We start from the raw sequence: 27,089 nt of genomic DNA, 5'->3' as shown, positions 1-27,089 counted from the left end.
ATGAAAAAAATGGGTCAAAAGAAATGTTCTTTCAACTATACACTATATTGAAAACTTTTGAAACATTTTATTTTTCACCCAGAAAGCCTCTGTGTTTGGCACTATTTTGCAATGCGGGCTTCATCTTCCAGCTTCATGCTCTTCTGCCATAGTATATCGTCATCTCATGGCCAGCTGTTTGGGTGTGCAGACTTCGGCAAAGGAAAGGACAACAAACTAAGCTAAAACAAACTAAAATGAGCAATTTCAACTTGAGCCACAATGACTTGACATTTACTGTGGATACTTTTATGATCCGAAGTAGACGGAAGAACTGCTTCTACAGACTCAGCAGGAAGAAAGACAGAGGAGAGAAACTTTAGTGGAGACTAGTCAGCAGAGATCCCAAGTCATCTGGAGGTGTAGGTGGGTAAACTTTGAGCCCATGAATATGGTGCTACAACACTACTTTAGAACATTCTTGTTCAGAGGATGGCGGCTCATAGATGCCTGCAGCCTGCATCACTCCCCATCCAGAGTTCCCTGCCTTACTGAATATTTTACAGACCTTCCTCAACTTTCTGAAGATCAGAACAGCTAAATGGAAATTTGTCATACAAGTAAGTTTATGGCTGTTGCTTTATTCCTCTAATGGCTGATAACTAGACAAGCTACAGTTTGTATGAAATATTTACTTTATGATCACAATGTGTCAGCTGTTGAGGTGGAAATCTGAGCTGAAATAACTAGTTTAAGATTAGTTTGTTGCTGACTCTGAAGAAGCCCATAGACTCATGCAGCTGACCAGATACTCTGAGGCAGAAAAGCATGTAGCCGGTAGCCAAAGTTTGTATTGTGAAATAGTGTCAAACACAGAGACTCTTCAAACTACTACAGACATTGCAGATATAACGTAAAGATGAGGAACTATAGGCACTTGTAAAGAATCAGTGCCATAACTTTGTGTAGGTCTACATGTATTTGTGTATCTGAGAGGTGGGAGTAGGAGTAGGGGGAGTTTATGGGAAGCCCAGAGATTTAAATCTCCTCTCCCAGCATCTCCTCTCAGGGTCAGGACCTCCACTCTTTGATCTCTCATTAGGGGGGCAACCAAAACACATAAGCCACATCAACCAGTACTATATCACCAACACCGGGGGAGCAGGGCATCCTTAAAGCTTGAATGTACTAATGTAATGAATCAGGTTTAAAACAGAGGAGGGGTGTAAGGTGAAGGCAATCACTCTGGTCCAGACAGATACGGAAAGGAGGGTAAATTAATTGTTTTGTTCATACCTGATACTCCTTACATTTTTTTTTCTTTTTTTACAGGAATGAGAAAAATGGCACTCTATTATGATAACGTGAATTATGCAACCATAGAATATTCTGATAATAAAATTAACAACAGTATCACCTGCATTCCAGATAATGTTGGTGTGAGCCTTTGTTTATCATGCCACTGTGCAAGCATTAAGCTAAACACAGCAGCAGGGAGCCGAACACAGAGATTATCACTCCTTCCCAGAGGGCAAGGGCACAGAGCTGTTGTTGTGAACCAATAATGATCCAGTTTCGTGTCTCAATCCCACCCAGCTCAGATTAGGTCAGGGCCAGCCCTGCCAACGCAACACACAGGACAAGACCAAATTACACCAAATTACACTCATCATGTGACAGGTACTTAACTTAAGATGGGATAAGATGAGACTTTAATGAATCTCACTGTGGAATCAGCACATGGCAGGACAAAATAGGATTTAAAAGACCGGAGTGAAAACCAGAGTTGTACAAATTAATTTTCAGAGAACACCACCATCCCCAAAGACAGAGAGCGTGAGCTTTGGTTCTCTGAACTAGAGTTGGAAACCTCTGAGCTCTTTAGGCTGATTCAGTTAGCTTTAGCTAGTCCTGAAGCTGCTAGCTACTGAACAAATCATCTAGCCTACAGACTTAAGGTTTGGAAATGTTGTGACGGATTTGCATGAGAACAGATGCATGAATGTGACCTCCACATTCCTTTTTCAGTCTGCTACATCTGAATGAAAGCTCATATAAATTAGATATTTACTACTTCTGTAACCGATGTAATCCATTGGAAAGTTAGTCCATTATTATGACCAAGTCATCAAGCCACAGAATCCAAGACGGCCCACAAAGCAACAGTGGTTGTTAAAGGTGGTAAAGGGACAGTTTTTGCCTTTATGTTTATGCTACACATAACTGAACAGATTCATAGTACAAACAAATGAGTAGAGAGGAACACCATGGCGGTAGTGAATTAATGAAGTAGATCCATCACACACATAAGAATAGTCTGAAAAGGCTAATAGACCTGCATCAGGTACCCTTCAGTGTCTGTAAACTCTCAAGCTTTCCACCCAATCCAAGACTAAATTAGATCACCAGCCAGCAGAGTTTACTAACATTGCAGAAATAAAGATAAAGAACCATAGGTGCAAATGATGGTCCACATTCAACAACACTGTAATTCAGGATTTTTTGGTAAGAACCCAGCATTAACGGTTGGCAATGTTTGCCAAACCTAATTTTACAGGATAAGCTGGCATAAAAATAACCACACAGACTCAGTTGGCATTATTCAGAAGCATGTGATTCCTGGTTAAACAGACTACACAAGCCTTTACTTAATGAAGAGTCCCTCTGTATAATCTGCATGGCAGCAGATTCAGATTTACTGACCACACAGAGGATCAAAATATTCTTCTGAAATTGACCATTATTTGGCCTTTCTAAGTGATTTGTGGATGGCGTTTTATGGTAAACCATCAGGCAATCTTAAAATAATCTTATGTACAAGATTAATACCTAAAATAACCATCATACAGTTGCAGATATGACATTTTTACCTCTTGACCAATCAGTGAAAATGTGATGTTTGTTGCAGTGTTTCCTTTCATGTGTAATTGTCTCTAAACATCTTAATGGCTGAAAATAACTTCTGCTAACTGCTGTTAATCCTCAAACAATGGTGAAAGTGTATGCAGCATTTGAAAAGCATTTGGCTGAGGTGATAACTAAGGTCTACACCCTAAAAGGGGACATATTTTACCCTTTTAAGACAAGTTTATTTTTTTCTCAAGGTCCCCAAAGCATGCCTATGAAGTTTGTTGCTGAAAAAACACTCCAGTTTTGGATTTTTGTACGTCTAAAAACCCCTCTGTTTCAGCCCTTCTCAGAACGAGCCATTTCTGTGTCTGTGGCTTTGAATGGTAATTAGCTCTCTGACTCTGCCCCTGACCACACCTCTCTCAGGAAATGGATACAGCAACCAAGATATCACAGACCCTTTTCTTTTTTTCCAAAGTTTAGACTGGGATTCAAACCATTAATCTCCCAGACCGTAGTCAGCAGGGTAACCCACTGAGCTATCCAGTAGCTCAGGCTTGTTTTAGCACACATTTTCTGAAAGGTGGAGAAAGAGAGGGGGAGAGGGAATAGATTTTTCTGGTACTTGAGGGGATTTTGGACAGGCCAGGGGCACATATTTGTGTTAGAAAAGTCTGAAAAAGTGATTTTTGCATAATATGTCCCCTTTAACTTAAAGCAAGTATAAAATAACAATGATGCGGTGTGGTGAAATTGTCAATAACACAAGAATGGTGGCCAGTGTAAATTATCTTCATTCATGGAAACGACATTGTAAGCAGTCACGGAGAACACACTGCTGACACCAGCAGGTAGAAACCTCTGCCTTCTGTCACCTTCCAAATCATCCCACTTTTCAGAACTATCAGCAAGATGACAATATTTTACAAAAGACTTTACACCTAGTTGGAGGTACAATCATGGACAGAAGTATTGGCACCCCTGGAATTTTCCAGAAAATACACCATTTCTCCCACAAATTGTTGCAATTACAAATGTTTTTGGTATACACATGTTTATTTCCTTTATGTGCATTGGAACAACACAAAAAAACCCAGAAGAATAAAGCCAAAATTGATGTAATTTTACACAAAACTCAAAATGGGCTGGACAAAATTATTGGTAGCCTTTTAAAACTGTGGGTAAATCTTTTTATTTCAAGCATGTGATGCTCATTTAAACTCACCTGTGGCAGTAACAGGTGCTTGCAATATAGAAATCACACTTGAAGCCAGTAATGTATAAAAGTTGACTCAACCTTTGTGTTGTCTGCATGTGTGTGTCACACCAAGCATGGAGAAGAGAATTAAGGGCCGAGAAATGTCTGAGGACCTAAGAAGCAACACTGTGTAAAAATATGAACAATCTCAAGGTTACAAGACCATCTCCAGAGATCTTGAAATTCCTTTGTCCACTGTGCGTAATATAATCAAGAAGTTTATAACCCATGGAACTGTGGCTAATCTCCCTGGACGTGGGCAGAAGAGAAAAATTGACAAAAGAATGCAACGTAGGATAGTTGGAATGGTGGATAAACATCCTCAGTCAACTTCCACAAAAATTCAGGCTGTCCTGCTGACTAAGGGTGCAGAAGTGTCAGCTCGGACCATACGTCGTAATCTGAATGAGATGAAGCGCTATGGCAGGAGACTGAGCAGAATCCCACTGCAAACAAAACAAACATACATAAAAAAGCCAGACTGGAGTTTTCAAAAATGTACCTGAGTAAGCCTCAATCCTTCTGGGAGAACATTTTTGGGACAGATGAGACTAAGGTAGAGCTTTTTGGAAAAGCACGTCATTCCACTGTTTACAGAAAACGGAATGAGGCCTACAAAGAAAAGAACACAGTACCTACAGTCAAACATGGTGGAGCTTCAAGGATGTTTTGGGGTTGTTTTGCTGCCTCTGGGTGCCTTGACTGTGTGCAAGGAATCATGAAATCTGAGACTATCAAATGATTTTGGGCCGCAGTGTAGGGCCTAGTGTCAGAAAGTTGGGTCTGCGTCAGAGGTCATGGGTGTTCAGCAGGACAATGACCCCAAACATACCTCAAAAAGCACCAAGAAATGGTTGGAGACAAAGTGAAGTGGCCAGCAATGAGTCCGGATCTAAATACCATTAAACACCAATGGAGAGATCTCAAAATCGTTGTTGCAAGAAGGCACCCTTCAAATCTGAGAGACCTGGAGCAGTTTGCAAAAGAAGAGTGGTCCAAAATCCCAGTTGAGAGGTGTAACAAGCTTGTTGATGGTTATAGGAAGTGATTGGTTTCAGTTATTTTTTCCCAAGGGTGTGCAACCAAATATTAAGTTGAGGTTGCCAACAATTTTGTCCAGCCCATTTTGAGTGTGTGTAAAATTATGTCAATTCTGGCTTTTTTTCTTCTGCTTTTTTGTGTTGTTCCAATGCACATAAAGGAAATAAACACGTGTATACCAAAAACATTTGTAATTGCAACAATTTGTGGGAGAAATGGTGTATTTTCTGGAAAAATTCCAGGGGTGCCAATACTTCCGTCAATGATTGAAGGTGTAAGTTTTAAGTTCTACCTGAAGTCTACTTTGAAACTATCTCAGCCAGCGTAAACCTGTGCCTTTACTCCTGTGTCCTCCAGCAGCAGCGCATCTCTCTTTCCAGCTGCGCACAGACAGGACGCACGGCGCTTTATGAGCTAATCCATGAGATTTTAACAGGCTGATTGTGCACGGACAGGACACACTGTGCTTTATAAGATAGGCAGGAGAAATGAAAGGCTGTCTGTGCTAAATCTGTCTGAGGAAAAAAATATTTTTCTCAGCGGATATCTTCATTATAGCAAGACTGATCTAGCAAACAATTTTAGTATTCATATGTGCCATGAAATTACACAGCTGCACGATGTTGATGACAAGTAGGACTAATCACTCTCATGCACCTGCATGTGAAATAAAGGCGTGATCATGACGACAAGAACAAAACACAAAAACACAAAAACAGTGAATGGTGGAAAGATTAATAGACAGATTTATTGCACTCTAACTTACAGTAGATAAATCTCTTTAAAATGAGTGACTGTGGGAGTCGTTGCCATGGAAGCGATGCGTCGTCTCATTCAATCACAGCAGTGTGAACTGGAAGGTGTTCAGAGCATCGCAGAGTGGAACGTTGCAAGCAGTTGCAAGTTTCAACTCGTCTCATCGTGAATCTTTGGTCTGAACAGGGCTTAAAGTTCAATTATCAGGAGGCAGCAGCTACTGTTTGTTGACTTTATTAACACAACTTGACTTAACATAACACATGAAAGATGTACTCGACTGTTGCCTAGCTTCTCGTGGTGCACTTAAATAAACTAAGTCACATATCCTTGCGCCTTTTACCGCATGAAATAGTGCCAATACATTATATTACACTCATGTGGGAATATGTAAGGTTTAGCAATGTATTTTTCATTGACAGTTAAGTAACAGATCTCAGGTTCCTTTAAGCTGTGAGTACCTAAGTAGTATAACTCATTACTTTCTTAGAAAGTAATCAGTAATGTGTAATGGATTACATTTTTTTGAGAACCTACCCCAGCACTGCTGGTGCAATACCATGTACATTAGCGAAATAATACAAAACATGTTAATAATGAATACATAAAAGAAAGATTATGCCAACATTGTTATTCAGTAGTAACTGAACATTGTTGATAAATTGTTAAGATAAATAGCAAGTAGGTTGTTGTTTCTGTACATGATTTATATATGTTAAATCTAAATAAAGTTTAAATCCTCTGATTAAGGTGTCTTGATCAGCAGCTGTCTGCTGTATAATCCAAGTATCTCAACTGCTGTCACAGTCAGCAGGCAGCAGCAAATGCTGAGGTGCCATAGTGGCAGCACCTACAAATCAGTTATCAAATTTGTCTATAAATCTTTAAAATTGTTTGATTCACTTGTTTCTGAAGAGGGCTTTTAAAGCCAAACAATAACTGCCCCTGTCTTGGAAAGACCATTCAAACAGAACTTTAGATCATACTAGCAGCAGTCAAAGACTACTAACAACTGTTTTGCAATTGCTGAATAATAGCCAATAACTTATGTACTGTGCCTCACTTCAGCAATGGTAGAACAGAGAATATATGTCATTGTAACAGCAGAACTATATCCCACACACAGCCTATTGAAAGCATCTGCTGTATATTAATCTACACCTCCTGTTAGAATTTAGATTTAAAGAGATTGAACTTCTGTGTGCAAGTTCTCAGTATACATGGACTGGAGCTTCATTTTTGGGAGCATAAAGCTTTTCCCTCCAAGTCTCCTGTGCTGCTACCAGGACTCAGAAGTCAAAATTCCATACCCAGAAGCTCTGATTGATTATGCAGTGGAAAATGAAACTCATGTGAGTGCTTTTTGTCGACGTTCAGGCACATTTTGGATTCCCAGCGGCGCCAGGGGAGGTTAGGCGGGTTAAGAATCTTAGCGGGCCAGCTAAAGCCTTTTGGAGCGGGTCCTTATTAATCTCTCCCACACCCCCACCAAGACATTAGCACCAGGTTTAGGCCGATTTACCTCGCCTGATAACGCCCCCGCCAGATCTGTCAAATCATACATACACACATGCAAGAGAAACACACACACAAAGAAAAACATTTTTCATCCACAGAAACAAGAGCAGAGATTCAGAAAAGGGGATTCCATCCATCATTTGTGTTTCCTTTCTCTGTGTGTCCTTTTTACATTCTGTTCAAAATCTGACAGCTGTTTTTCCTTTTTATTACTGTCATTTCATTTTTCTTTTTTAATTTCTAACTACGGTACAAATACTTCCCATTATAAGACATTTATATTTCTTGTATTCACATTTTAGCACTTCCCTCTAACATTATCTTCATTATTTGTTCTAAACTTTTCTGCTTTCTTTTTTATCTTAGATTTCTTACCTCCTTGTGTACTTCCTTTTTCTACTAACTCTCATTCCTCATGCAGACATCTCTCTAAATTTCACCTCTTTTTTCCCATAATTGCAAAAATTTCTCATCCTTCTATCAAGATTAAGGATGCTAAAGAAGCTAAGGAAGAAAACCTTAATGTTTTGAATTCCTTTGTTGTTACAACTTTACTCTCGATCTGACTGTGCATGAACCGCCAAGATAGACTGAAATGGAGGAAAAAGGGGGAGGAAAAGAGGGAGAGAATTTGGACTCCTTTTCACACCTCTGCCCCCCCCCACCCAGTGACACCCTGTGTGTTGGAGGGGTGAGTTAAGACCCCCTGGCTATCCAGGATTATCCTCCATATAAGAGCCTTAACCCCAGCCACCACTGCAGGACTACTGTCTGCATACACATCAGCTCACATTCACACATTCACACACATACAAAATGCAATCATATGCTGACCTCGGAGCAGTGGGCAGAGAAACTAGCTGGCAGCTCAGCCCAATCCAAAGAAAAATAAAGGTGCAAGCTTGTGTGTGGTTGCTGGTGGTGTGAAGTGAGTTTTTAGAGTCTTTACTGATAATTAGGAATTCATTCTTTAGATTTTCTTCCAGAAGAAGGAAAACCATTACACCAGCAGAAACTGTAATGACTTGTATTCAAGTAAATATACTTTTGTATGGAGAACCCCCCCCCCTTTTTTTTTTTTTTTTTTTTTTTTTTGCAGTGATAGCAGCCTCTACTTTTCTTGGAAGGCTTTCCACAAGATTTTGGAGTGTTTCTGTGGGTTTTTGTGCCTATTCATTCTGGGGAGCATTTATTAGGTCAGGCTCTGATGTTGGATGAGAAGGCCTGGCTCACAATTTCTGTTCCGGTTCATCCCAAAGGTGCTCTATGGGGTTTAGGTCAGGGCCCTGTTCAGGACAGTCAAGTTCTTCCGCACCAAACTCATCAAACCATGTCTTTATAGTCCCTGCTTCTGCATCGGGGAACAGTCATGTTGGAATAGAAAAGAGCCTTCTAAACATTGAAAACAGCCTTACCATTACCGCTCCTCCACCAAAATTCAGAGTTGGCACAGTGTAGGTCCCAGTATTCACTGAACCCAGACCCTCCCATCTGACTGCCAAACAGAGAGGCGTGATTCGTCACTCCCCGATCAAGTTTTCATTGTTCCACAGTCCAGTGTCGGTGTGCTCTAAACCATTCCATCTGATTATTGGTATTGGACTTGGTGATGTGAGGCTTGCATGCAGCTGCTCAAATCTCCTGCCACAGTTTTTGTGCTTGCATCAATGCTGGTGAAAGTGTTGAACTCTTCAGCTATGGAATCAGCAGAGCACTGGCAACTCTGTGCACCATGCTCCTTAGCAGTCATTGGCCCCGCTCTGTATATTAACTGGTCTTCTTCTTCTTCATGAGTTGTTGTTTTCCCTAAATGCTTCCACTTTCTAATTATATCACTGTGTCGTGCCACACAGCGGCATGGTTTAGCTCCATCCAAAAGTGAGCAACCTCACCCATTGCAAGCGTGTCTAGAGCACAGCCCTGATCAGCAGGCAGAGATCATGTGAGAACTGTGAGTTCACGTAGGAATATTATGTCAACAGTGGATTATTTTTAACCTTGGAAAGCATGGATACACCCGTTTCCTTGTTTTTAACTGGCGAATCCATCTTGCAAAGCTCCCATCTGAACCGTTTGGGCCCGGTTAGAAAGTGACAGGACCAATCAGCGACGAGGGGCAGTACTTTCAGGCGCAGCAGAGTCATGACGTATACAAACAGCAGCAAGAGCTGGTGCAGTTATGGAGGAAGAGATTAGCATGGATGCTGCTAAAGCGCCAGTTTTATCAGAACTTGATGACATTTCTTCATTAAAACAAGAAAAAAGAACAGCAGTGAGTTGTTTACTTTTCAAAAATGACAAAAGTCGAGTACTTACATGTCTATAGTCGCCATATTTCACGTTATTCCTCAGTAGCTGCACATGCGCAGCTTGATAGCGGCTACGTCACGTGTTTTGTTGCTCTGATTGGTCCGTAGAGATGTGACAGACAGAACGTTCACCCAATCACACTCTGAGATTTTTTTCAAAGCATCTGCCTTTTCTCAAACATTTCCTATTGAAGCTTTCCCAGATGGATGTGTGAAACATATCTGGCGTGTCAGGTTAGATTATTTTACCTTTTGAGGGTTGATTTATCACCCCTTCTGGTATGAATCCATGATATTCTTGCTTTCACCATGAGTGGGTACATTAGGAAGTTGAAGGTTAACGTTGAATTAAGGATTTGTAGATTTTTGTAAAATCCTCTGGCTAAATTTCCTCAGAAGTTAACTTTTCCTTGTCAATGGTGCCGTTGTATCCCTGTGACCCACTGACCTCGGGGGACCCTTTGTTCTGGCTGCAGGATGAGATGTAATGTTGATATAGTGATGATTTACGATTGGGAGTTTGTGCATTGTGTTGTATTTTGTAAGTACCGGATAATCTATGCTTTTTACTTCCTGTTTGGAGCTTTCTGATTGAAAGGAATTGACGTGGTTTGGCAGTGGCCATTGCTGAAAATAGACCCACAGCGTATTTCCTGCTAAGTGCAGTGGAGTGGCGTTTCGGGGACATGCCGGTGTCAGACTGGAGCACAGGCAGTGGAACTGCCCCTATTGACTAGACAGGGAGCGATTTGCTCCACATGATTCGCCAGCAGATCGCAGCGCTGCCACTGTATGTGGAAATTGAAGATTATAGTTGTCTGTGGATTATCCAGCATGAATGACATTACAGGGTTGTTATTAAGCTTAAGTTGTTTGAATAAGTCATCAAAATTAATTAAAATAGAAAATGTGTATTTTTAAAAAGAAAATAATTTAATATAAAGACAGGTGATTTTGAAAAAAATTGATTTCAACCCAGATTTTGTTTGCTTGTTTAGTAATTTTTTATTCTTTTGTGCATGCATTTTGAAAGTACTTTCTCTACTGTTTGTCGTACACTGACAGTATTAAGGCCTCTTCTCTATTTTGTTAGATGATAAAATGCTGTTATAGTATGGTTGATGTTGTTGAACTATTTCAGAATCATTACATACTGTCTTTTGTATTATAAAAGTAATGTATATCCTGACCAGACGAGTTTTTTTCTAACTGTATTATTTATCTTTGCTGTTTACAGCTAAAGTCAGTTTTTAAGTTAAAATACATCACTATGTCATGGCTCCTTGTCATGATCTGATGAATCCCCTGGCTTGAGAATATATCCGTTATATAAGAAGAATATGAGTCTGTCATCGGCTTTTGGTGTTTTCATGACAGGCAACTGATAATCTGCTGCCAGCGAGGGAAGCTACAACTTCATTTAGGAAAACATCTTGGTCAGTGCACTGAGTCGCAGGGGAGGGTGTTGATTGATTCAAGCTCCCTCTCTCTCCCGGGGTGTGGATTTATAGTGTGTGGTTGTGTGTTTGTGTGTGTGTGTGTATGGGGTGGGGGGGGTGGGGGGGGCTGCGTGTGTGTGTGTGTGTGTATTTGGGTGGAGAAGGCAGAGATTAAGAGGGCGGGCTAGCAGCAGCGTTTTGGCCGAAGCTCTTTGGAGGCCAGTCCCATAAAGCGCTGTGGCCGTGAAATGCATTTTATTGTCGCTTAATCCTCACACTGTGGCAGAGCCCCATTGGATTCTGGGGGCCCCATGTGTGTCTATATGTGTCTATGTGTGTGCGTGCTAACACTCCCTGGGGGCCATGGCTAATTGGACAAATTTGCACAGCAGGGGTGGAGGCACATGCACGGCAGGAGACTTGATTTACGGGCACTGAGGCTGGCAACACTCATACATACACAAAGATGGCACACATGTTTATAGACAAATATTCTTTCCTCTCACAGTATAAAGTTGATTGTGAATTTAAACAAATTCAATATGACTGGGTCAATATTTTTTTCTTTAAGCACTAATTTCAAACTAATATATTAAAGAATATTAAACTGTTATTTTTACCTCAAATATAATCTGTTTTCAAAACAGGCGCACTTTTGTTTATCTCATTTCTACCAAGCACACCTCCATAAACCTCTAAATATTGAATAAACAAAACACAATACAACACAGGTTATGATATTATATGTTCTAGGGCCAATTTGATGGAGCAAATCAAAACAAACAAAACAAGGTGTAGAACACGCAGAAGGATCTAAAAAATATCCCAGTAAATAAACTCAAAGGTGGCACTTTACAATAAGTACAAACTTAAAGCACTAGTGAATACTCAAATCATTATTCAAAAGTATTATTAATGAAATACATTTCATTAACTTAACTAATGCATTGCTAATGTGTCACCAATGCTTTATAGTATCTATCTTAGGCATGCACAGTATCATCAGCATGACATTGATATCAGCACATATTGAACCCAGAGTCAGTTTTTGCTGTTTTTGGTCCACCTGAATTTTTTTATACAAAAATGCCCGTAGAATCTATAACCTTGTAAGCACAATTAAGTTATAGGCATCTATTTTTCAAGACAATCTGGACCATCAGAATATCTGTGCTGCGAGGATGCCAGATGAATGTATCAAAAATTTATATGACCAGAAAGACCAAGAAAAAGAACAAAATGCAAATTTAGTCTCATAAAACTTCATACAAATCACACCCAGATCAACAAATAAGTCTTTTCATTTAGTTCCTACTGGCCTTCTCTATCAGGAGAAAAAAACAGCTTCTTAACAAACACACAACAGAAACTATCATGAAACTATCCATAAAACCAGTTCACATTTTATGCATATGTGGTTTCACAGTGTATAAAATGTGTATGAATCTCATTTTAGGAGCGCAAAATTTTCTCTTTCATTATTTGGGCCATAAAGGACTATTTTTTCTTACCTTTAAACTTCCAGATAACTCTCTTGTTCTTTGGCTGTCCCTGATTGGTTACTACTCCCAAGAGAACAACAGAAAAAGAAATTGAAGCGTCATGATTGGCTAACAGACTAACAGGAAGTTGTTCTCTTTTACTTCCAGTGTCAAAAAGGATGACTTACAGCAACACTGCTAAGTTTTTTATCACGAGAAATGCAGAGTCATGTTATTATGAATTTAGCAATGTGGATTTGTAGTATCAAAACTCGCCTGGATTAAAAATGTTCTGGATGGGACAGAGATCAGAACAAAGGTTTTCTCTTGATCACAATTTATTCCATAGAGATCCTTCTTATGGTTCCTGAGATACTGGTAACAATGCATGTACTCCTGCCTTGGATCGTTGGTGGTCCAGTGTTGTTTTAAGGGTTAAACAGTGAATTTTCGATATCAGAAGATATGAACATTTCTGCCAATATTTTTGCCTTAAAAATCTTCCTCTTCCTTTATCGGCTGTTGATATTAGTTGTAAACTTAAAACTTAAAGTAAGGAAATTTGTGTTTGGTACATTATTTCTTTGTTGTAACAATGCTTCTTGGTAATTAATCTTATACCGTTGGAAAGCCTGCTTATTACCCTTATAAATGATGCCACATTTGTAAGGGTCATGCATTTGTGGGATGAGCAGCAGAGCTGAGTATGTGGGTTGCGCCCATGAAAAATGTGCCAGATCTTCTCTGCCAGTGCCAAACAGCTGATTTTGCTGTTGCTACTGACTCTTGTTTTGAGCTTCTGGTACCCCCAGTGGTCAGTAGATGTCTGCTTCAAGAATAGGCATGCCATGTTTGATTGATCTGGATAGGGCCCGTCGGTTGGGCAACTTCACGCTGGTGTTCCGCAAAACCAGGTTGCGGCATTGTTTAGAGTGAGCCCTAGTACCATCTCCAAACTGAAGGCCAAGTTCCATATAACAGGGAATGTCAGAGACAGGCCGCGAAGTGGGCATCCCAAGAAGACAACACCCCAAGAATACTGTTTTCTCACCCTGTCAGCAAGACCTCTGTCGTCCCAGATGACAATACCTGCCCCCACAGAGTGGGGTTTATCAGAGACTACCTCCAGAATATCGGAGTGGAGAGGATGGAATGGCCTGCCAGCAGTGCTGACCTTAACCCCATTGAACACTTGTGGGATCAGCTTGGGTGTGCTGTTCATGCCGGAGTGACCAACACAACCATGTTGGCTGACTTGCGACAAATGCTGGTTGAAGAATGGGATGCCATCCCACAGCAGTGTGCAACCAGGCTGGTGACCAGCATGAGGAGGAGGTGCCAGGCTGTTGTGGCTGTTTATGGTTCATCCACACACTACTGAGGCTCCTGTTTGTTAAATGAATAAATTGTTAAATTGCCAGTATGTCTTCTTTCTTCAGACTTCAATCATCCAATCCACCAAACACCAAACACGAGTCAATGGCAGAATCAGCTGTTTGGCATTGGCAGAGAAGATTTGGCACATTTTTCATGGGCGCAACCCACATACTCAGCTCTGCTGCTCATCCCACAAATGCATGTTCCTTACAAATGTGGCACCATTTAAAAGGTTAATAAACAGGCTTTCCAACGGTATAAAATTTATTGCACAGAAGCATCGTTAAAACAAAGAAATAATGTACCAAACACAAATTTTCTTACTTTTTGTTTACAAGCAAATGAGTTTTAGGCTGAAACAACATCATCTGAAGTCTTTTCTTTATTCATCATCATTCCTAACACTTTTAAGTCTGTTTTAAAGACTTTAGACTGCAGGACTCCCTTCAGGCAGAGTGCACAAGGAGACAATCAGGCCAATTCTTGGCAAGGTCAGATTACCCTCCACCAACAGTGTTGGCAAAGCTTTGATTTTCTGATGGCTGTAAAGATGATCTCATGGAGTAAGGTGTGATATAAGGGGACATTCTGCTTGGATGAACAGAAAAGCAGATGTTGGATGTGTTGAATACTTTCTGTTGAACCCTGAGGACAGCTTAGCATGCACTCTATGGATTTTTACCTGTATGAACTGGGGCAACTTTGGCTCAGTAGGGAGAGTCGGTCCTTTCACGATCAGAAGGGTTTGATCCACAGCTCCTGCAGTGACATGTTGGTGAGATCCTGGGCAAGACTCTTAACCCCAATTTGCTCCTGCTGCTGCATCGGTGGCCTGTAAATCTGTCTGGATATGCGATCATCTTTTAAGGTGGACCATTCTTTGAAAAGGGTTTTTAAATAGGTGTGTGCTGTAGTGACAGTTATACAGGATACCAAAAGCATTGCCCCTCTTACCAGTTTTTAACATATCCTTATTTATTACAAGACGGACATATCAAGTATAAGTTTGTTCTTATAATGCTTTTAAACAAATTTGGCTTAGTTATGCTGCTACCCCTAAAAAGTTTGGATAAACATGCATTAGAGAACTGAATGACTTGTTGTATGCATCTGAAAACACTACATTTTTCCTGGAGGACAGCAGATAGCGTGTATCAGGATGAAAGGTCATCCTAACATGCTGAATGAGTGTCTTGTTGGTCAGATTGAGTCCGTGTTTGCTCGTTTAATCGGTTTGTTTGTAAAATTAAGTGTGAACGCCAAAGTCAAAGACAAGTCACATTGTTGGTTTAGATCTCTTGATTCAACACACACGAGTGATTTTTTGATGCCACAGTCAGAAACACTATGCTGCCCTTTCACAATAAAAGAGTGTTGGTTATGTGAAGGTAAGCATTTGAAGTCCTTTGTGTTCCTGGTTGTAGTCGAAACCACATCGTTTAATCAGCAGCAGCAATCATTTTAACACAGCAACAATTTTTCTCAGACATCACATTCAGGTTGTGAAGTTGAAATGCTGTTATAAAGTGGCACTGCTGTCCAAAATCTGACAAATCCCACCACCTCTTGATCGTTGAACAACAAGAAAGGCAATGGCTGTTATAAATCTAGTAGAATAAATGGTCATATTTGAAATATTATTGACATATTTGAATTACAGCCTAGCAAAGTATTGAAAATTAAGAAATCTGATATAATAATACCTTCAGCATGCTAACAAAGCCATTAGCTATGCATTTACACCCTTTTAATGACATATTGTCACATTATTGGTGCTACAGTGTTATCTATCAGGGACTTTGGATTATATTGTGTGACTCCGTGACTGTGGCAGGACAGTGAGACTCTGTGGTCTCTGACTTCAGAGTACCAAACTCTATGTATGCACGCAAAGCTGATTACTTCTCAGAATCATTCACTATCACTCGCAGACCTAACGCACAAATGTATTCACTCATTTATCTTTTCAAGTAAAGTAAATTATCTGAAAACATTTGTAAAATGATTATTAAAGAAAATTTGTACAATCACAATGTGAGTGATGCCTGAGTATTTCAGTTACAATCAAATCATAACTGAAATTCTGGTTTTATCAAAGAGTGTGTTATCAGTGCAGGACTTGACATTTACACCTGACAACTAGCCAAACGCAGGTGGATTTCAGCTGTGGCAGGTACCAGATTGACTCCAACTTCGGCCAGTGGAATTCATCAGTGTCACAACCTCAGCATTCTCTGCTGGAAATTTGTCTGACTGAGAATTAGATATGTTTATGAAACAAGCTGCATTAACAGTCAGTGTTTTAATATTGGTATGAACTAGATATCCATTAAAGAGGGAAATGGAGCCTGTGTTTCATCGCATACCAGACGTGCCCAATATGTCATACAGCACATAGTTTCCCAACAACAAAACTGTGGCTAATGGAAATGCTTAGTGGCTAATAACTGTTCAAAAACAAGTAGCCATGGTGGCCGGTGCGCAAAAAAGTTAATGTTAGACCCTAGACCAGTGGATTTCAAAATCTACCAGCTAATCATTTTATTTCACAAGTCTCTTTCTACAAACCAAAAACTTTTATAATGATAAATAATCAGTGCTCATGGTAGTCAAGTAATGGGCCATTTTAGGAAGTTCAGTGGTGGCATGCTCTTTGTTTCCTTGCTCATAAACAGAAAAAGTTTATAATAGTTATTTTAGTTGATTAATTTGGGGCTGCTTAGTGTCTCTGCTGCAGGAATGTCTTTGCAGGCTGTTTTGGCTGCAACTTTAAGAGTCATTAAAGTTTTCTGCTGCAAAGTGTGAATGTCACTTTGTGATCACACATAATCCCATGTTTACAGCCCTCCAAACTTATATACGTACTCGTGTGTGCATGAGACCAGAGAGGATGTGAAGTCACTGTTCAGTTGTCCTTATGCTGAAGCTTCTGTGTGTGGGATTCAAACTTTAGTTTCCTCCATGCTTTGGTGTTTCTTACATCTGGGATGTGTCAAGAGGCTAAGTTGCTGAAAACAACATGTTTTCTGGTATAGCTGTTTCAAAATAAAATAAAAGATATGTCAACAACATAATTTTATTTTGAAGCACTTGTTTGAAATAAAATATGTTATTTGGTGTTGGGTCCTTGAACCTCTGCCTCTCAACTCTAGAGTGTCTGACCCCATAGTTCTAAAATTATATTGAATTTTATAGCTATGGATATAATATTTGTGTTTGTGCTTAGTGTACATTGTGAATCTGTGATGTTTATTGTATTTTACATATTGGAAATGTTTAATTGAAAGATTTCAAAATAAAAATGAAATAAAATGTGCTTATGATTAAATTGACTGAGCTCTAGGGCAACAACTATTAGATATGATTTTTGGCAACACCACCAGAAGTTACAGCTTCTCCTTTGACCACGAGTCAGAGCCACAGCCAGCTTCTTATATCATCATAAGCTTAAGGTTGCTTTCACACCAGAGCTGTCCGGTCTGTTTTAAATGGACCCTGGTCCATTTCCCCAGATAGTCCGTGTTTTGTTTTTTTCTTGACATTATCCAGTCAGTTTGATGTGTTGGATAAAGTGCAGTGTAATGTTCAAATTTCATCCCCCAATCAGAGCGATTAAGTGTGAAAATGACTCAAAACGAATGAGTCATGGGTTTAAAAAAAAAAAAAAAACGGATTTAGTAGGTAGACCTATGGCATTTAAGATGTCGAAGCTACTTTGCTGGGCTCAAGTGACACCTAGCCAAATCATTTTAGCGCATAGCCTATCTCTGTGAACACTGATACCCGCCCTGACACGAGAGGGGGGATGCGGGACTCTTTGGCCACAGATCGTGGCTGCCTGGCCCTGTGTCAGAGCAGAGCCAGCAGAAGACTGAGATTCACTTCAGGTTGTTTCTGTCATACATCACCGTGGTATGTTACTTCCATTTATCCGCTTCTATGGTGGCTAGGTTGAGCAAATTCACCCAACACTGAACAAAAACAGCCTCTTTTGACTGGTGGCTGGTGCTAATTTCCAACACTGGTGCGGAGTGTATTCCTGACTTTTGGACTGGTGTGAGCCGTCTTGTTGACTGGTTTTTCTCCTCTCTCTCATTATGCTGCTTTGAAGCTTCCACTGACACTCTGGTCAGAGTTTCCAACACCACAGCCATGTTGTTTAAGGACACCGCTGTGTATCTGGGTGTGTTACACCCAGTTTGTGTGCATGTGTGTTTGAGTGTGCCACAGTAGGTCGGGACCAAACAACGAAGCGGCCACACCAGCATCTGGGCTGCAGCCTTTAGTGTCCTGGTGTCAGGGTGATAAACACACATACACAAACACACACAAGAGAAAATCAGTGTCACATTTAGCTTGGCTCTCTCCCAGTCCTCCCCTGTCATTTACTGTATTAGCTGTGGTCTTGGTGCTGAAATGGCCCATTATGTGGGCTGCGTGTGCATGCATGAGGATGTGTGTGTCTGTTTGTATGCATGAATGTGGCTGATTATACTGTAAATGTGTGTTAGCGTGTGTCTGCGAGACTGAGTCACAGATTGTGTGCGAGCGTATGTACATTTAAATGTGTGTATGTGTTGTTGTTTTCCTCCACACACCATTGTACCAGTGCTGGAACGACACCGGCCACACACTCTTTGATGTGTGTGCGTGATGTTGGGGCCACAGTGGATGACAAGACGTCCTGCTCTTTCTCAGCAGGATCCTTCCTGCAGCTGCCTGTACACAAAATCTCTCTCTCTTTCTCTCTCTCTCACTCTCTCTCTCACTCACAGGGTCCATCTGCTCATGGTTACCTCACCCTGCTGGCCTTTTTCATCCTCTCTTGTCTCCATTCTCCCTTTGATTCAGGAAGTGACATCACTCCTCATGTTTCTTTGTCTTACCCTCACACTCTCGGCGTTATCTCAGTTGATTTAAACACTGCTCAGACTCGCACTGTCAACCAAAAAAAAAGTCCCTCCCCAGGGATCATTTCCTACTTATTTTCAGTTTATTAAATATAATTCCATCATATTAAACCATTACAGTGTCATAAAATTTCAAACTATTCTCTGCCTCTCCAAAAAATTTCTTCTTGTCAGAGTGGAAAAGCCCTCTGAACACATTCAGACCACCATGGGACAAAAAAAAAGCCAGACGAGTGACTAACGAGTGCATAGAGAGCCAGACTAAATGAAAACTGTCTGCGTTCACAGTCTTTGAGGTCGGGTGACCCTCTAGCACCTACAGTAGGAGGGGAAAACACAAGCACATGTGTATTTTATTCTCACCCATACTCCAGAAAGACATTTTGATATCCTCTCACGTTCAACAAAAAATCTAAATAAAATCAGAAAAGCAACCAGAACAATTTATGCATTTATTTTATAGTCCCAGATAGGGTACTTCTGTAATTCTGTTGGGCGATAGTGTTAAATACAGATGTGTTCAATTCATAATACACAGCTAGCAAAGCAGTAATACATAGCAATGTGGTTGCTTTTATACTTGTATAAAAGTTCTGAAAAACTCCTAAAGTTTTCTGGGTTAGCTGTAAATGAAGCTCAGCGTTAGTTCATGCAGGACACACTGGTTATATGCCAAGCTGTGATCAGCTGACAGACAGCTGATCCCAATTATTGCCTCCCAGCTCCCACGGCCAATCACAGCTCTTTCTCTCAACAGAGGGGGTGTATTTAAATGTGACATACTGGTCACCATTCGCTGCTTGCGTTAATGCTGATGTACCATGCTGGTGCTGCTTAACCTCCTCCACCCCAGCCTCCTCCTTTATAGCATAAAGCTTTTTGCACCTTCAAATTGAGATTCATACTACAATGGATTAATTACTTTTGAACTAATTCTAATGTATTCAATACACACTTTCCACCAAATAAAACTGTAAATCCATTTTGCAGTTAAAAGGTTACATGTACGACAAGAGTGTTCCTGACTGAATTGCAGTCAGCAAGGTTAACTTGGACTAGAACTGGGGCCTACACAGCAGTGCGGAGGTTAACACTGTTGCCGCACAATAAGAAGGTTCCTAGTTCTAATCCTAGTCATGCAGGTTTTTTCTGGACCGATCTGACTGTTCTCCAGTGTATGTGTGAGTTTTCTCCAGGTAACCTGGCTTCCTCCCTCAGTCTATAGACATGCTTTTTAGGTCAGTTGGCTATAAATCAGTGTTAATTATGACAGCTATATTAAATTAAGTCTTTAGAATAAAATGCCTTTTAGTTTAAATCACATTTTAATTTTTCCAGTTTGAAGTAAAATTAGAAAAATGAATATAGAAGTAAAGCACTTGTATTATTGCACTATAAATACTTAAACTACTTAAAGTTCACTGAAGAAAACAGTGACATACATTTTAGTCTTGTTTTGGTCTCCTTGATAAAAAACTTAGTTAACTTTTCATCCGAATTTCTATCACCAAAGGTCTCGTTTTAGCTATTCTTAGTTCCATCTTCCTTATGGAAAGAAGGTGGTCAAGTAATATTTTTAGTCATAGTTTTACTCAAAGGATCAGGATTTACAAGAAGTCTTTTGTTTTTGTGTTGAGACCATTGTATAGGGAAGCACCTGACTTTACATGTAGTTTTCAGTCACAAAATTTGCATGGAGTTCTGTTGGATCACAGAAAACTGACACAAACTTCTTCTAGTTGCCCTCCTGGTTGTTCTCCGCATTGGATTTACGGACATGTGGTATATGCTGTTCATGGTGGTGGTAAAGGAGAATCAGATTTTGCTGTAAAAGCCATATAGCCAATAGCTTCTGCAGCATGAACACACCCCTGTAATCCGCAATTGCTGTTTTGATTCGATATGCGCATATGTGGTAAGTGTGCTACGCTATCTGTAAGTTAAACGTTTTAAGAAAGATGCGGTTGGCTGTCCACACGGAGATGAAATGGTAACCGTTTACAGATTTGTTCACTCTGGACCAGTTTCAAAAAGTACTGTTTATGGCCTCCTAAAACGCCATTTCCGTGTGGATGAAACGCCGATACGACAAAAAACTTTTGTGTATACTCCTGAAGTCCTGTCCATGTGGACGGGGCCTAAAAGGAACTAACTAACTTTTGTTCAGACTTGTCAATGTGTAACTGTCTTTTTAACACTGATTGCAATCGCTCTATTTTGCCTATTAACATTAAGATGTGAGACACTTTTTGTTGTGCGTTTTAAATCATAATCTGAAATTATATACAGTACATAGTATATTTAGGTGAGTAAAGCTTAATCACATTAATCCTGATTTATTAAGGTCCACATTAATTCACAAAATTTTTTTAATCACAATTTTTCATGAGATTTATTGTCCTTTCCATAATACTGGTTAAGCCACTGTAGCATCTTTGTAGTCATGTGAACCTCACCTTTTCCAACATTCACTTAATTTCTTTTTCGATCCATATCAAGTTCCTTTTTCTGTTGTTAAGTTCATGTAAACTTCTTCAATCTATCTATAACAGCATGTCTGTATCCAAATAGGAAGTCAGTCATCTGAGTTTGAGACAGCACAAAAATTCAAAATGACACTAAAACCGTTTGAAACAAAATAAAGTTTTTAAAAAAGTGATTTAAAAGGATGCCCTTAATTGTGATGAACTTCAATATTTCTGAGATATGCAATTAAAAACTTTAATTGTTTGACAGCCCTTTCTATCCTATATAATATATATTTAAAGGCCAACTGAGAGTACACAAATTCAAACAGATTTTGGACCAGCTGCACTGTCATCGCTCATCATCAAGTGTGACATAATCAATGACACATCCAAGACGCCCCACAATTTAACGACAGAATTTTTCTATCATTGTTGTCTAATTTTACACTTAAATCTGACATAAATGATGTGAATCCTGATGCCTACATAAAGGAGAGCATTTGCTCCTTATCTTTGCATCATCATTTACCAGAGTGAGTTCTGGGCATTATATTTGTACATAAAGTGAAACTGTATATATTAGCAAGGGTTATTGGGCTTACTTTCTTTACATTATCACATTCACACCTTAAGTTCTAACTGAAGGGTAACCAGTTTGTATTGTTCTGATCTTGATAATTAGGATAAGTTTTTGATTATCATCCATAATCCAACCCATATTGTTTCTTGTTTGTTGTTTTCTTCTTTTTTTAGCAAAAGACCACTTACATCACATGGAGCGCTTCTGCTGTAGCTATGATTGACACTCTTTGGCCCGCCTCCCTGACGACCTGTGAACCACACACAGACGTGGAGACAGTGACGATGTCAGCCTATGAACAGTCGGGATCACACTTGCAGTGTGGCCAAGCTGTCAGCCAAGACGGGACGATATTTTTGTTGCATAGTCCAACACGGTGCAGTCACGAAAGACCAAATTAATTGTGTAGTCTGAGCCGGCCTTAAGGCCAGGCCAGTTAAATGACTATTAGTTGAAGGTAGATGAAATGAAGGGGCTGTAAACACACTCACACATGCACAGTGAGTTCTCCCTCTATTTAGTGTCTGTGAAGGGAAATGAATGTGCAGCAACCTGCTGGTGTTTGCCAACAAAGCTTCACACACTGTCACAGCCGCTGACTTTGACTGTGATGCTGCACTGATAGCACTGCTGTGTGTGAGTGTGTGCTTCAGTCTCATGAGAGGCACAGCTCGTTGGTTTTCTCAATGGAGGTTGTCTCCTGCACTTGGCAGCTGTGTTAGTGTGTCTGTCGGTGTGTGTGCGTGTGTGTGTGTGTCTGTGTCTGTGTGTTCTCCCAGTAAAAACAACCTGTTGGTGGGTTGTATGATATCTTGGCTTTCAACTCTATGCTGTTTGCTATCAGCTCAATCTATCTAGTTTCCTTTTCCAGATCACTACACATCCACATGAACAAACACACTGACTTGTGTGTATCTGTATGTGCATGCCTGCAGCCCCTCCAGGATTTATTGTTGTTCACCACTGTGGCCCAAAGTAAATGGATGACGTATCAGTCTTGTTTTCTCTTGCTCTATTGTCTAAGGATCATCTGGAAGTGTTTTAGACACCGATGGCTCCTCTGAATCATTCAGAGACTCCCCATAACAATATTTCCATTGTTTATTTGTTTGCTCTCTGTTTTCCCCTCAGTCTGCTTAGAGGAGGAAGAAAGGGAAATCCAGAGAGGGACAGGATGAGTTTGTGAAAGAAAAAAAGGTGGGGGAGCTGTCCTACATGTCGAATGCTCAGTTAAATATCAGGGTTTGTCTCTTTTAATATTTTCAGACTGACTCTTTCAAACAGACCTCACACCAACAGCTGCAGGAGTGTGAGGTTTTTATAATCATGTTTAGACTGGTCTAAAAGGAATAATATGCCAGCTTAAGCCTTCTTTCTTTATGCAGCAGAAAACTCATTATGTTTGTTTTTTTATTCTATAACACTGTATGTGATTTCAACATATTAACAGCACCCAGCCTGTAGATCACTACATGTTAATACAATATATTAAGCATCATGCTGTTTAAAAAGATCTAAAATTTAGAAAGAATATTTCTGAAAATGTACAAGGTTTAAATTGATCCTGTCAGTTGATTTAAAAAATCTAATTAATTCCAGTTTGTAATTAAATAATCACAATTAATAGCATTTGTTGATAATTTTGAGAAAGATTGCATTACTGGTAGATTTAAAGATAACAGTGACAGACAACCAGAAATGGCATCATTTATTTCTACTAGCTTTTGAAGCAGAAGAAGTAGAGACCGAGGATAGATTGTCCAGTTACTAGTCAATCTAGGATGGTATTAATTTGTACAGTATGAATTTTATCCATAAAATTATAAAAACTAAGAGCAAAGAGAATTTTTAAATGTGTTCTAATCGAATATATATATATATATATTTTTTTTTTTTTTTTTTTTTTTTTTAAGATTTTTACATGGGACATATATGGGATGCCCCTTCGACAACAAGGCCACCTGCCCCATTTCAGCATAAATTTTTATTTGCATTTTTCACCCCTATGATTAATTAATGGAAATTAGTCAAACATTTTGACAGCATTTGTTCAAATGACCTGTTTAGGAATAAGATGATTATGTTTTTACTATTAAATTCTTTAAGATCAAAATGTTTTGTCTGTTTTCACAAGAATTTAATTGTAAAGCGTAAGTGTTTTTTGTATCTTGCTAATTTATGCCACAAGTCCAATATTTTCATACCTGAGTCAAGTCAAAATTCTTAATATATAGAGTATTTTTAAAAATGCTCAGTTGACCAAACGTATATACAGGTTTAAGACACAATGATGAATTTAAGTAAAAGAAACACACAATAATACAAATTCAACAAAAGTCAATAAATAGCAGCATAATTGAATATCAAAGCTTAGCTTTTATTAAAGCTAGTGCAACGAGGTGGTTTAAATAGTTTTATGCACATAATCAAGGTGTAAAGAATTTCAAGGTACTCTTATGGGCTGTTTCTTTGCAGGGAACTCAGGGAAACAGTTGTAATTGTTGCATTTGTTTTTTAATAAATTGTAGTATTTTTAACATTTGCCTTGTGCATTTGTCTATCCAAAAGAAAAAGGAAGCTTTCTTTGACTAGGCTCAAACAATTAGGATGCTTTCACTCCTGAGCAGTTTGGTTTGGTTGAAATGAAATCTAAAGCTGTCAGGCGAATCTTGGAAACGCCAAACAACCAAACCAAGACTGCTCTACAATGTGGGTGTCAGTCTGCTTTTATTGGCACACTGGTGCTGTTCATGTGCGGTGAAAACATTAACCCACCTCAGTCCGACCTAGTCAGTGTCAAAGTTGTATGCATGTGTACTTTAAATATGTATTTATTCATGCCATGTGAAATTCTGATTAATTAGCGAGCATTTTCCTTGCACATCACATATTTTGTTCCCCTTGTAAATGTCCACACAAGCCAGAGTTGACAGAAACTGGCAAAGATGTAACAAACTGGTCTGTGATTTACAGATCAACTGAACTATACATATGAAAAAAGGTCAGGCATTAAAATAGGGGATTGATTGAAAAGAAAAAGGGATATAAAACAGATATTGTTCAGTGGCAATTTTAAACTGATCAATGTGTTTATGGCTGAGGGGAGGAAAGGCTTTTTTGTAGATGTTGTTCTCCTTACTGTAGGAGTTACTGTATTTTATTTTAGCAGAGGTGGGTGAACATTAGAACGTCATTCCTGCTGTTGCCATGATGAAGTCAGATGCTTTCTGACCGATTACAACAGAAAAATAAACCAAAGTTGAGGATTCTGCTCGGGGTTCTGCTTTCACTTTGGGAGTGTGTGGAGTAATACAACCACAATATTTTGTGTTTGGTGGTGAGCGAGGAAGAAATGTTGAAGGTGAGGATGGATACAGTAAGAAGGGTCCCTGACCAATCAGGGTCCGTGATGAAGCTACAAGCCAAAATGTGTGAGTTCTATAACTCTGTTCTATAAACGACAAGTGTTGCTGGAACTTCTGCTTATAAGAGTTAATTAATCCTTCACGCACCTTGGATGTTGGTGAAGATATACCAGAAAAATCTACTTCAGCTCTACACAGTCTTTTTACATCAAAGGTTCTGGACCACCTGGATGCCTTATCCAGCTGTTTTAATAGTTTGTCAGCAGAAGACAAGTTGTTTACAGTGACAAGCTAATGCCTAAAATGGGGTGAGGTCTCCTGAGCTGAATTCAATATCGACCCAGTGGATTACCAGTCCAACCTAAAGGACAAAGTTGCAGTGGACCAAACATCTTTGTGTAGCTTGTGGAGAAACCAAATGTCAGTTTTAGGGTAAAAACTTTAGGTGCACAAGCCTTCTATTATAAATGGCTTTGTACTTTATGGAATATTGAGGTTTGTCGATTGTTTTTTGTGTATTAAGGACCGGCCCACTGCCCGGCCTGCAGCAAGGACATTGAATGCATGCATATAAGACATGGGATCTCATAACAAGTAAAGTGAGACTAAAGTGAACTGAATGACTGGCTTGTAACTCTTTATTGATAATGTAACAATCTATCATCAACTTATTCATTATTGTAACAATCCAACAATTAAACACTACTTTTGCAGGTATGCAGGTGAACTACAGTCATAAAATGGTGACATCTAATTCAAACTGGTCTCTACATTAATACAAGTTGAAACTGCGCACACATCTATAACACACATAGTCAAGTTTGTGTTGATGTCAAAAGAGGTAAACCGGTAGCAGCTCCCTTCACTTTGTTTTATTTTGGATAAATTATACTGTAGTTTATTATTCTGTCTATTGTAATGAAAATTAAAGCACACCATACGGTGTGTTTAGTGTGTGTGTGGGTGGGTGTGTGTGTGGGTGTGTTTGTGATGTGGTATATCCTGCATGAGTGTGTAAGTTCACATGAGTTTGTGATCCTGCTGTTCCGTGGATTAGATTAGATGAAGGTATTGTATACTGCGTCTGTGCGTGCATGTTACCACCATTCCTAAATGTGTGTAGAAAAAGTGCAACTTTTTGTGTGTGCGTGTGGGTGGGTGTGTGTGGGTGTGTGTGTGTGGGTGTGTGCGTGTTTGTGTGTGTTTGTGTTGGCTGTGGCCAGCGGAGATCGATGGTCTGTAAAGTGGATTCCTTATTGGCCTGTTTGCTTTGGCAGCTCTTGAAAGAAGCCCACTGATTACACTCCCAGATGTGTCACACACACACTCATCTACACACACAATAATGCACACACCACTATTGACTGCTGCTCGCTTTCATGTCTGTGCAGGGGTGTGTGTATGTTGAAGAGGAGGAGGAGGAGGAGGGGGAACATACATGTGTACCATCCTTTAACCTTTTGTACTTTGGCAGGTTACATCTCTGTCCCTCTCTCATGCACTCAGTGAAGCACATGAAAGCTTTGATATATCTAACTGGTAAATACTGTGACACTGTTTGCTTCATCTCAGAGATTTTTAGTGTTCTTGCATGGTTGACTGTGATGTTTAAAGCTCTGTCTCCCTCTCTGTGTCTCTATAGTTTGTTTGAGTGGAGTATTTACAGGAAAAATTGTTTCTACAGTGGTCTGGAGCTGAAAACTTTGAACAAAACATTTTGGACATTAATTAAGTGCATTTGTAGTTTAGGAAAAGGAA

The 27,089-nt window shown here is 39.6% G+C and overlaps 1 protein-coding gene across 2 annotated transcripts in view; it reads left to right on the top strand.

The window, feature by feature from the left end:
* The window catches only part of bcas3 (BCAS3 microtubule associated cell migration factor), a 552,832-nt gene that overhangs the window by 433,540 nt on the left and 92,203 nt on the right, over nucleotides 1-27,089 (top strand). Inside the window, exon 23 of one of the 2 annotated variants that reach the window (XM_041803675.1) lies at nucleotides 22,140-22,257. The exons of the other annotated variant lie outside the window; for it this stretch is intronic. Within the exon in view, the coding sequence (XP_041659609.1) occupies nucleotides 22,140-22,189 (50 nt within the window). The 3' untranslated portion in view covers nucleotides 22,190-22,257. Of the gene's footprint in view, nucleotides 1-22,139; nucleotides 22,258-27,089 lie in introns of those variants that run through there. 2 annotated transcript variants of the gene reach the window in all.

The sequence above is a fragment of the Cheilinus undulatus genome, linkage group 2 (genome assembly GCF_018320785.1).
Source record: "Cheilinus undulatus linkage group 2, ASM1832078v1, whole genome shotgun sequence".
Taxonomy (NCBI): Eukaryota; Metazoa; Chordata; class Actinopteri; order Labriformes; family Labridae; genus Cheilinus; species Cheilinus undulatus.
Note: the sequence above shows the minus strand (reverse complement) of the source record. Positions and strands in the feature narration are given on the sequence as shown.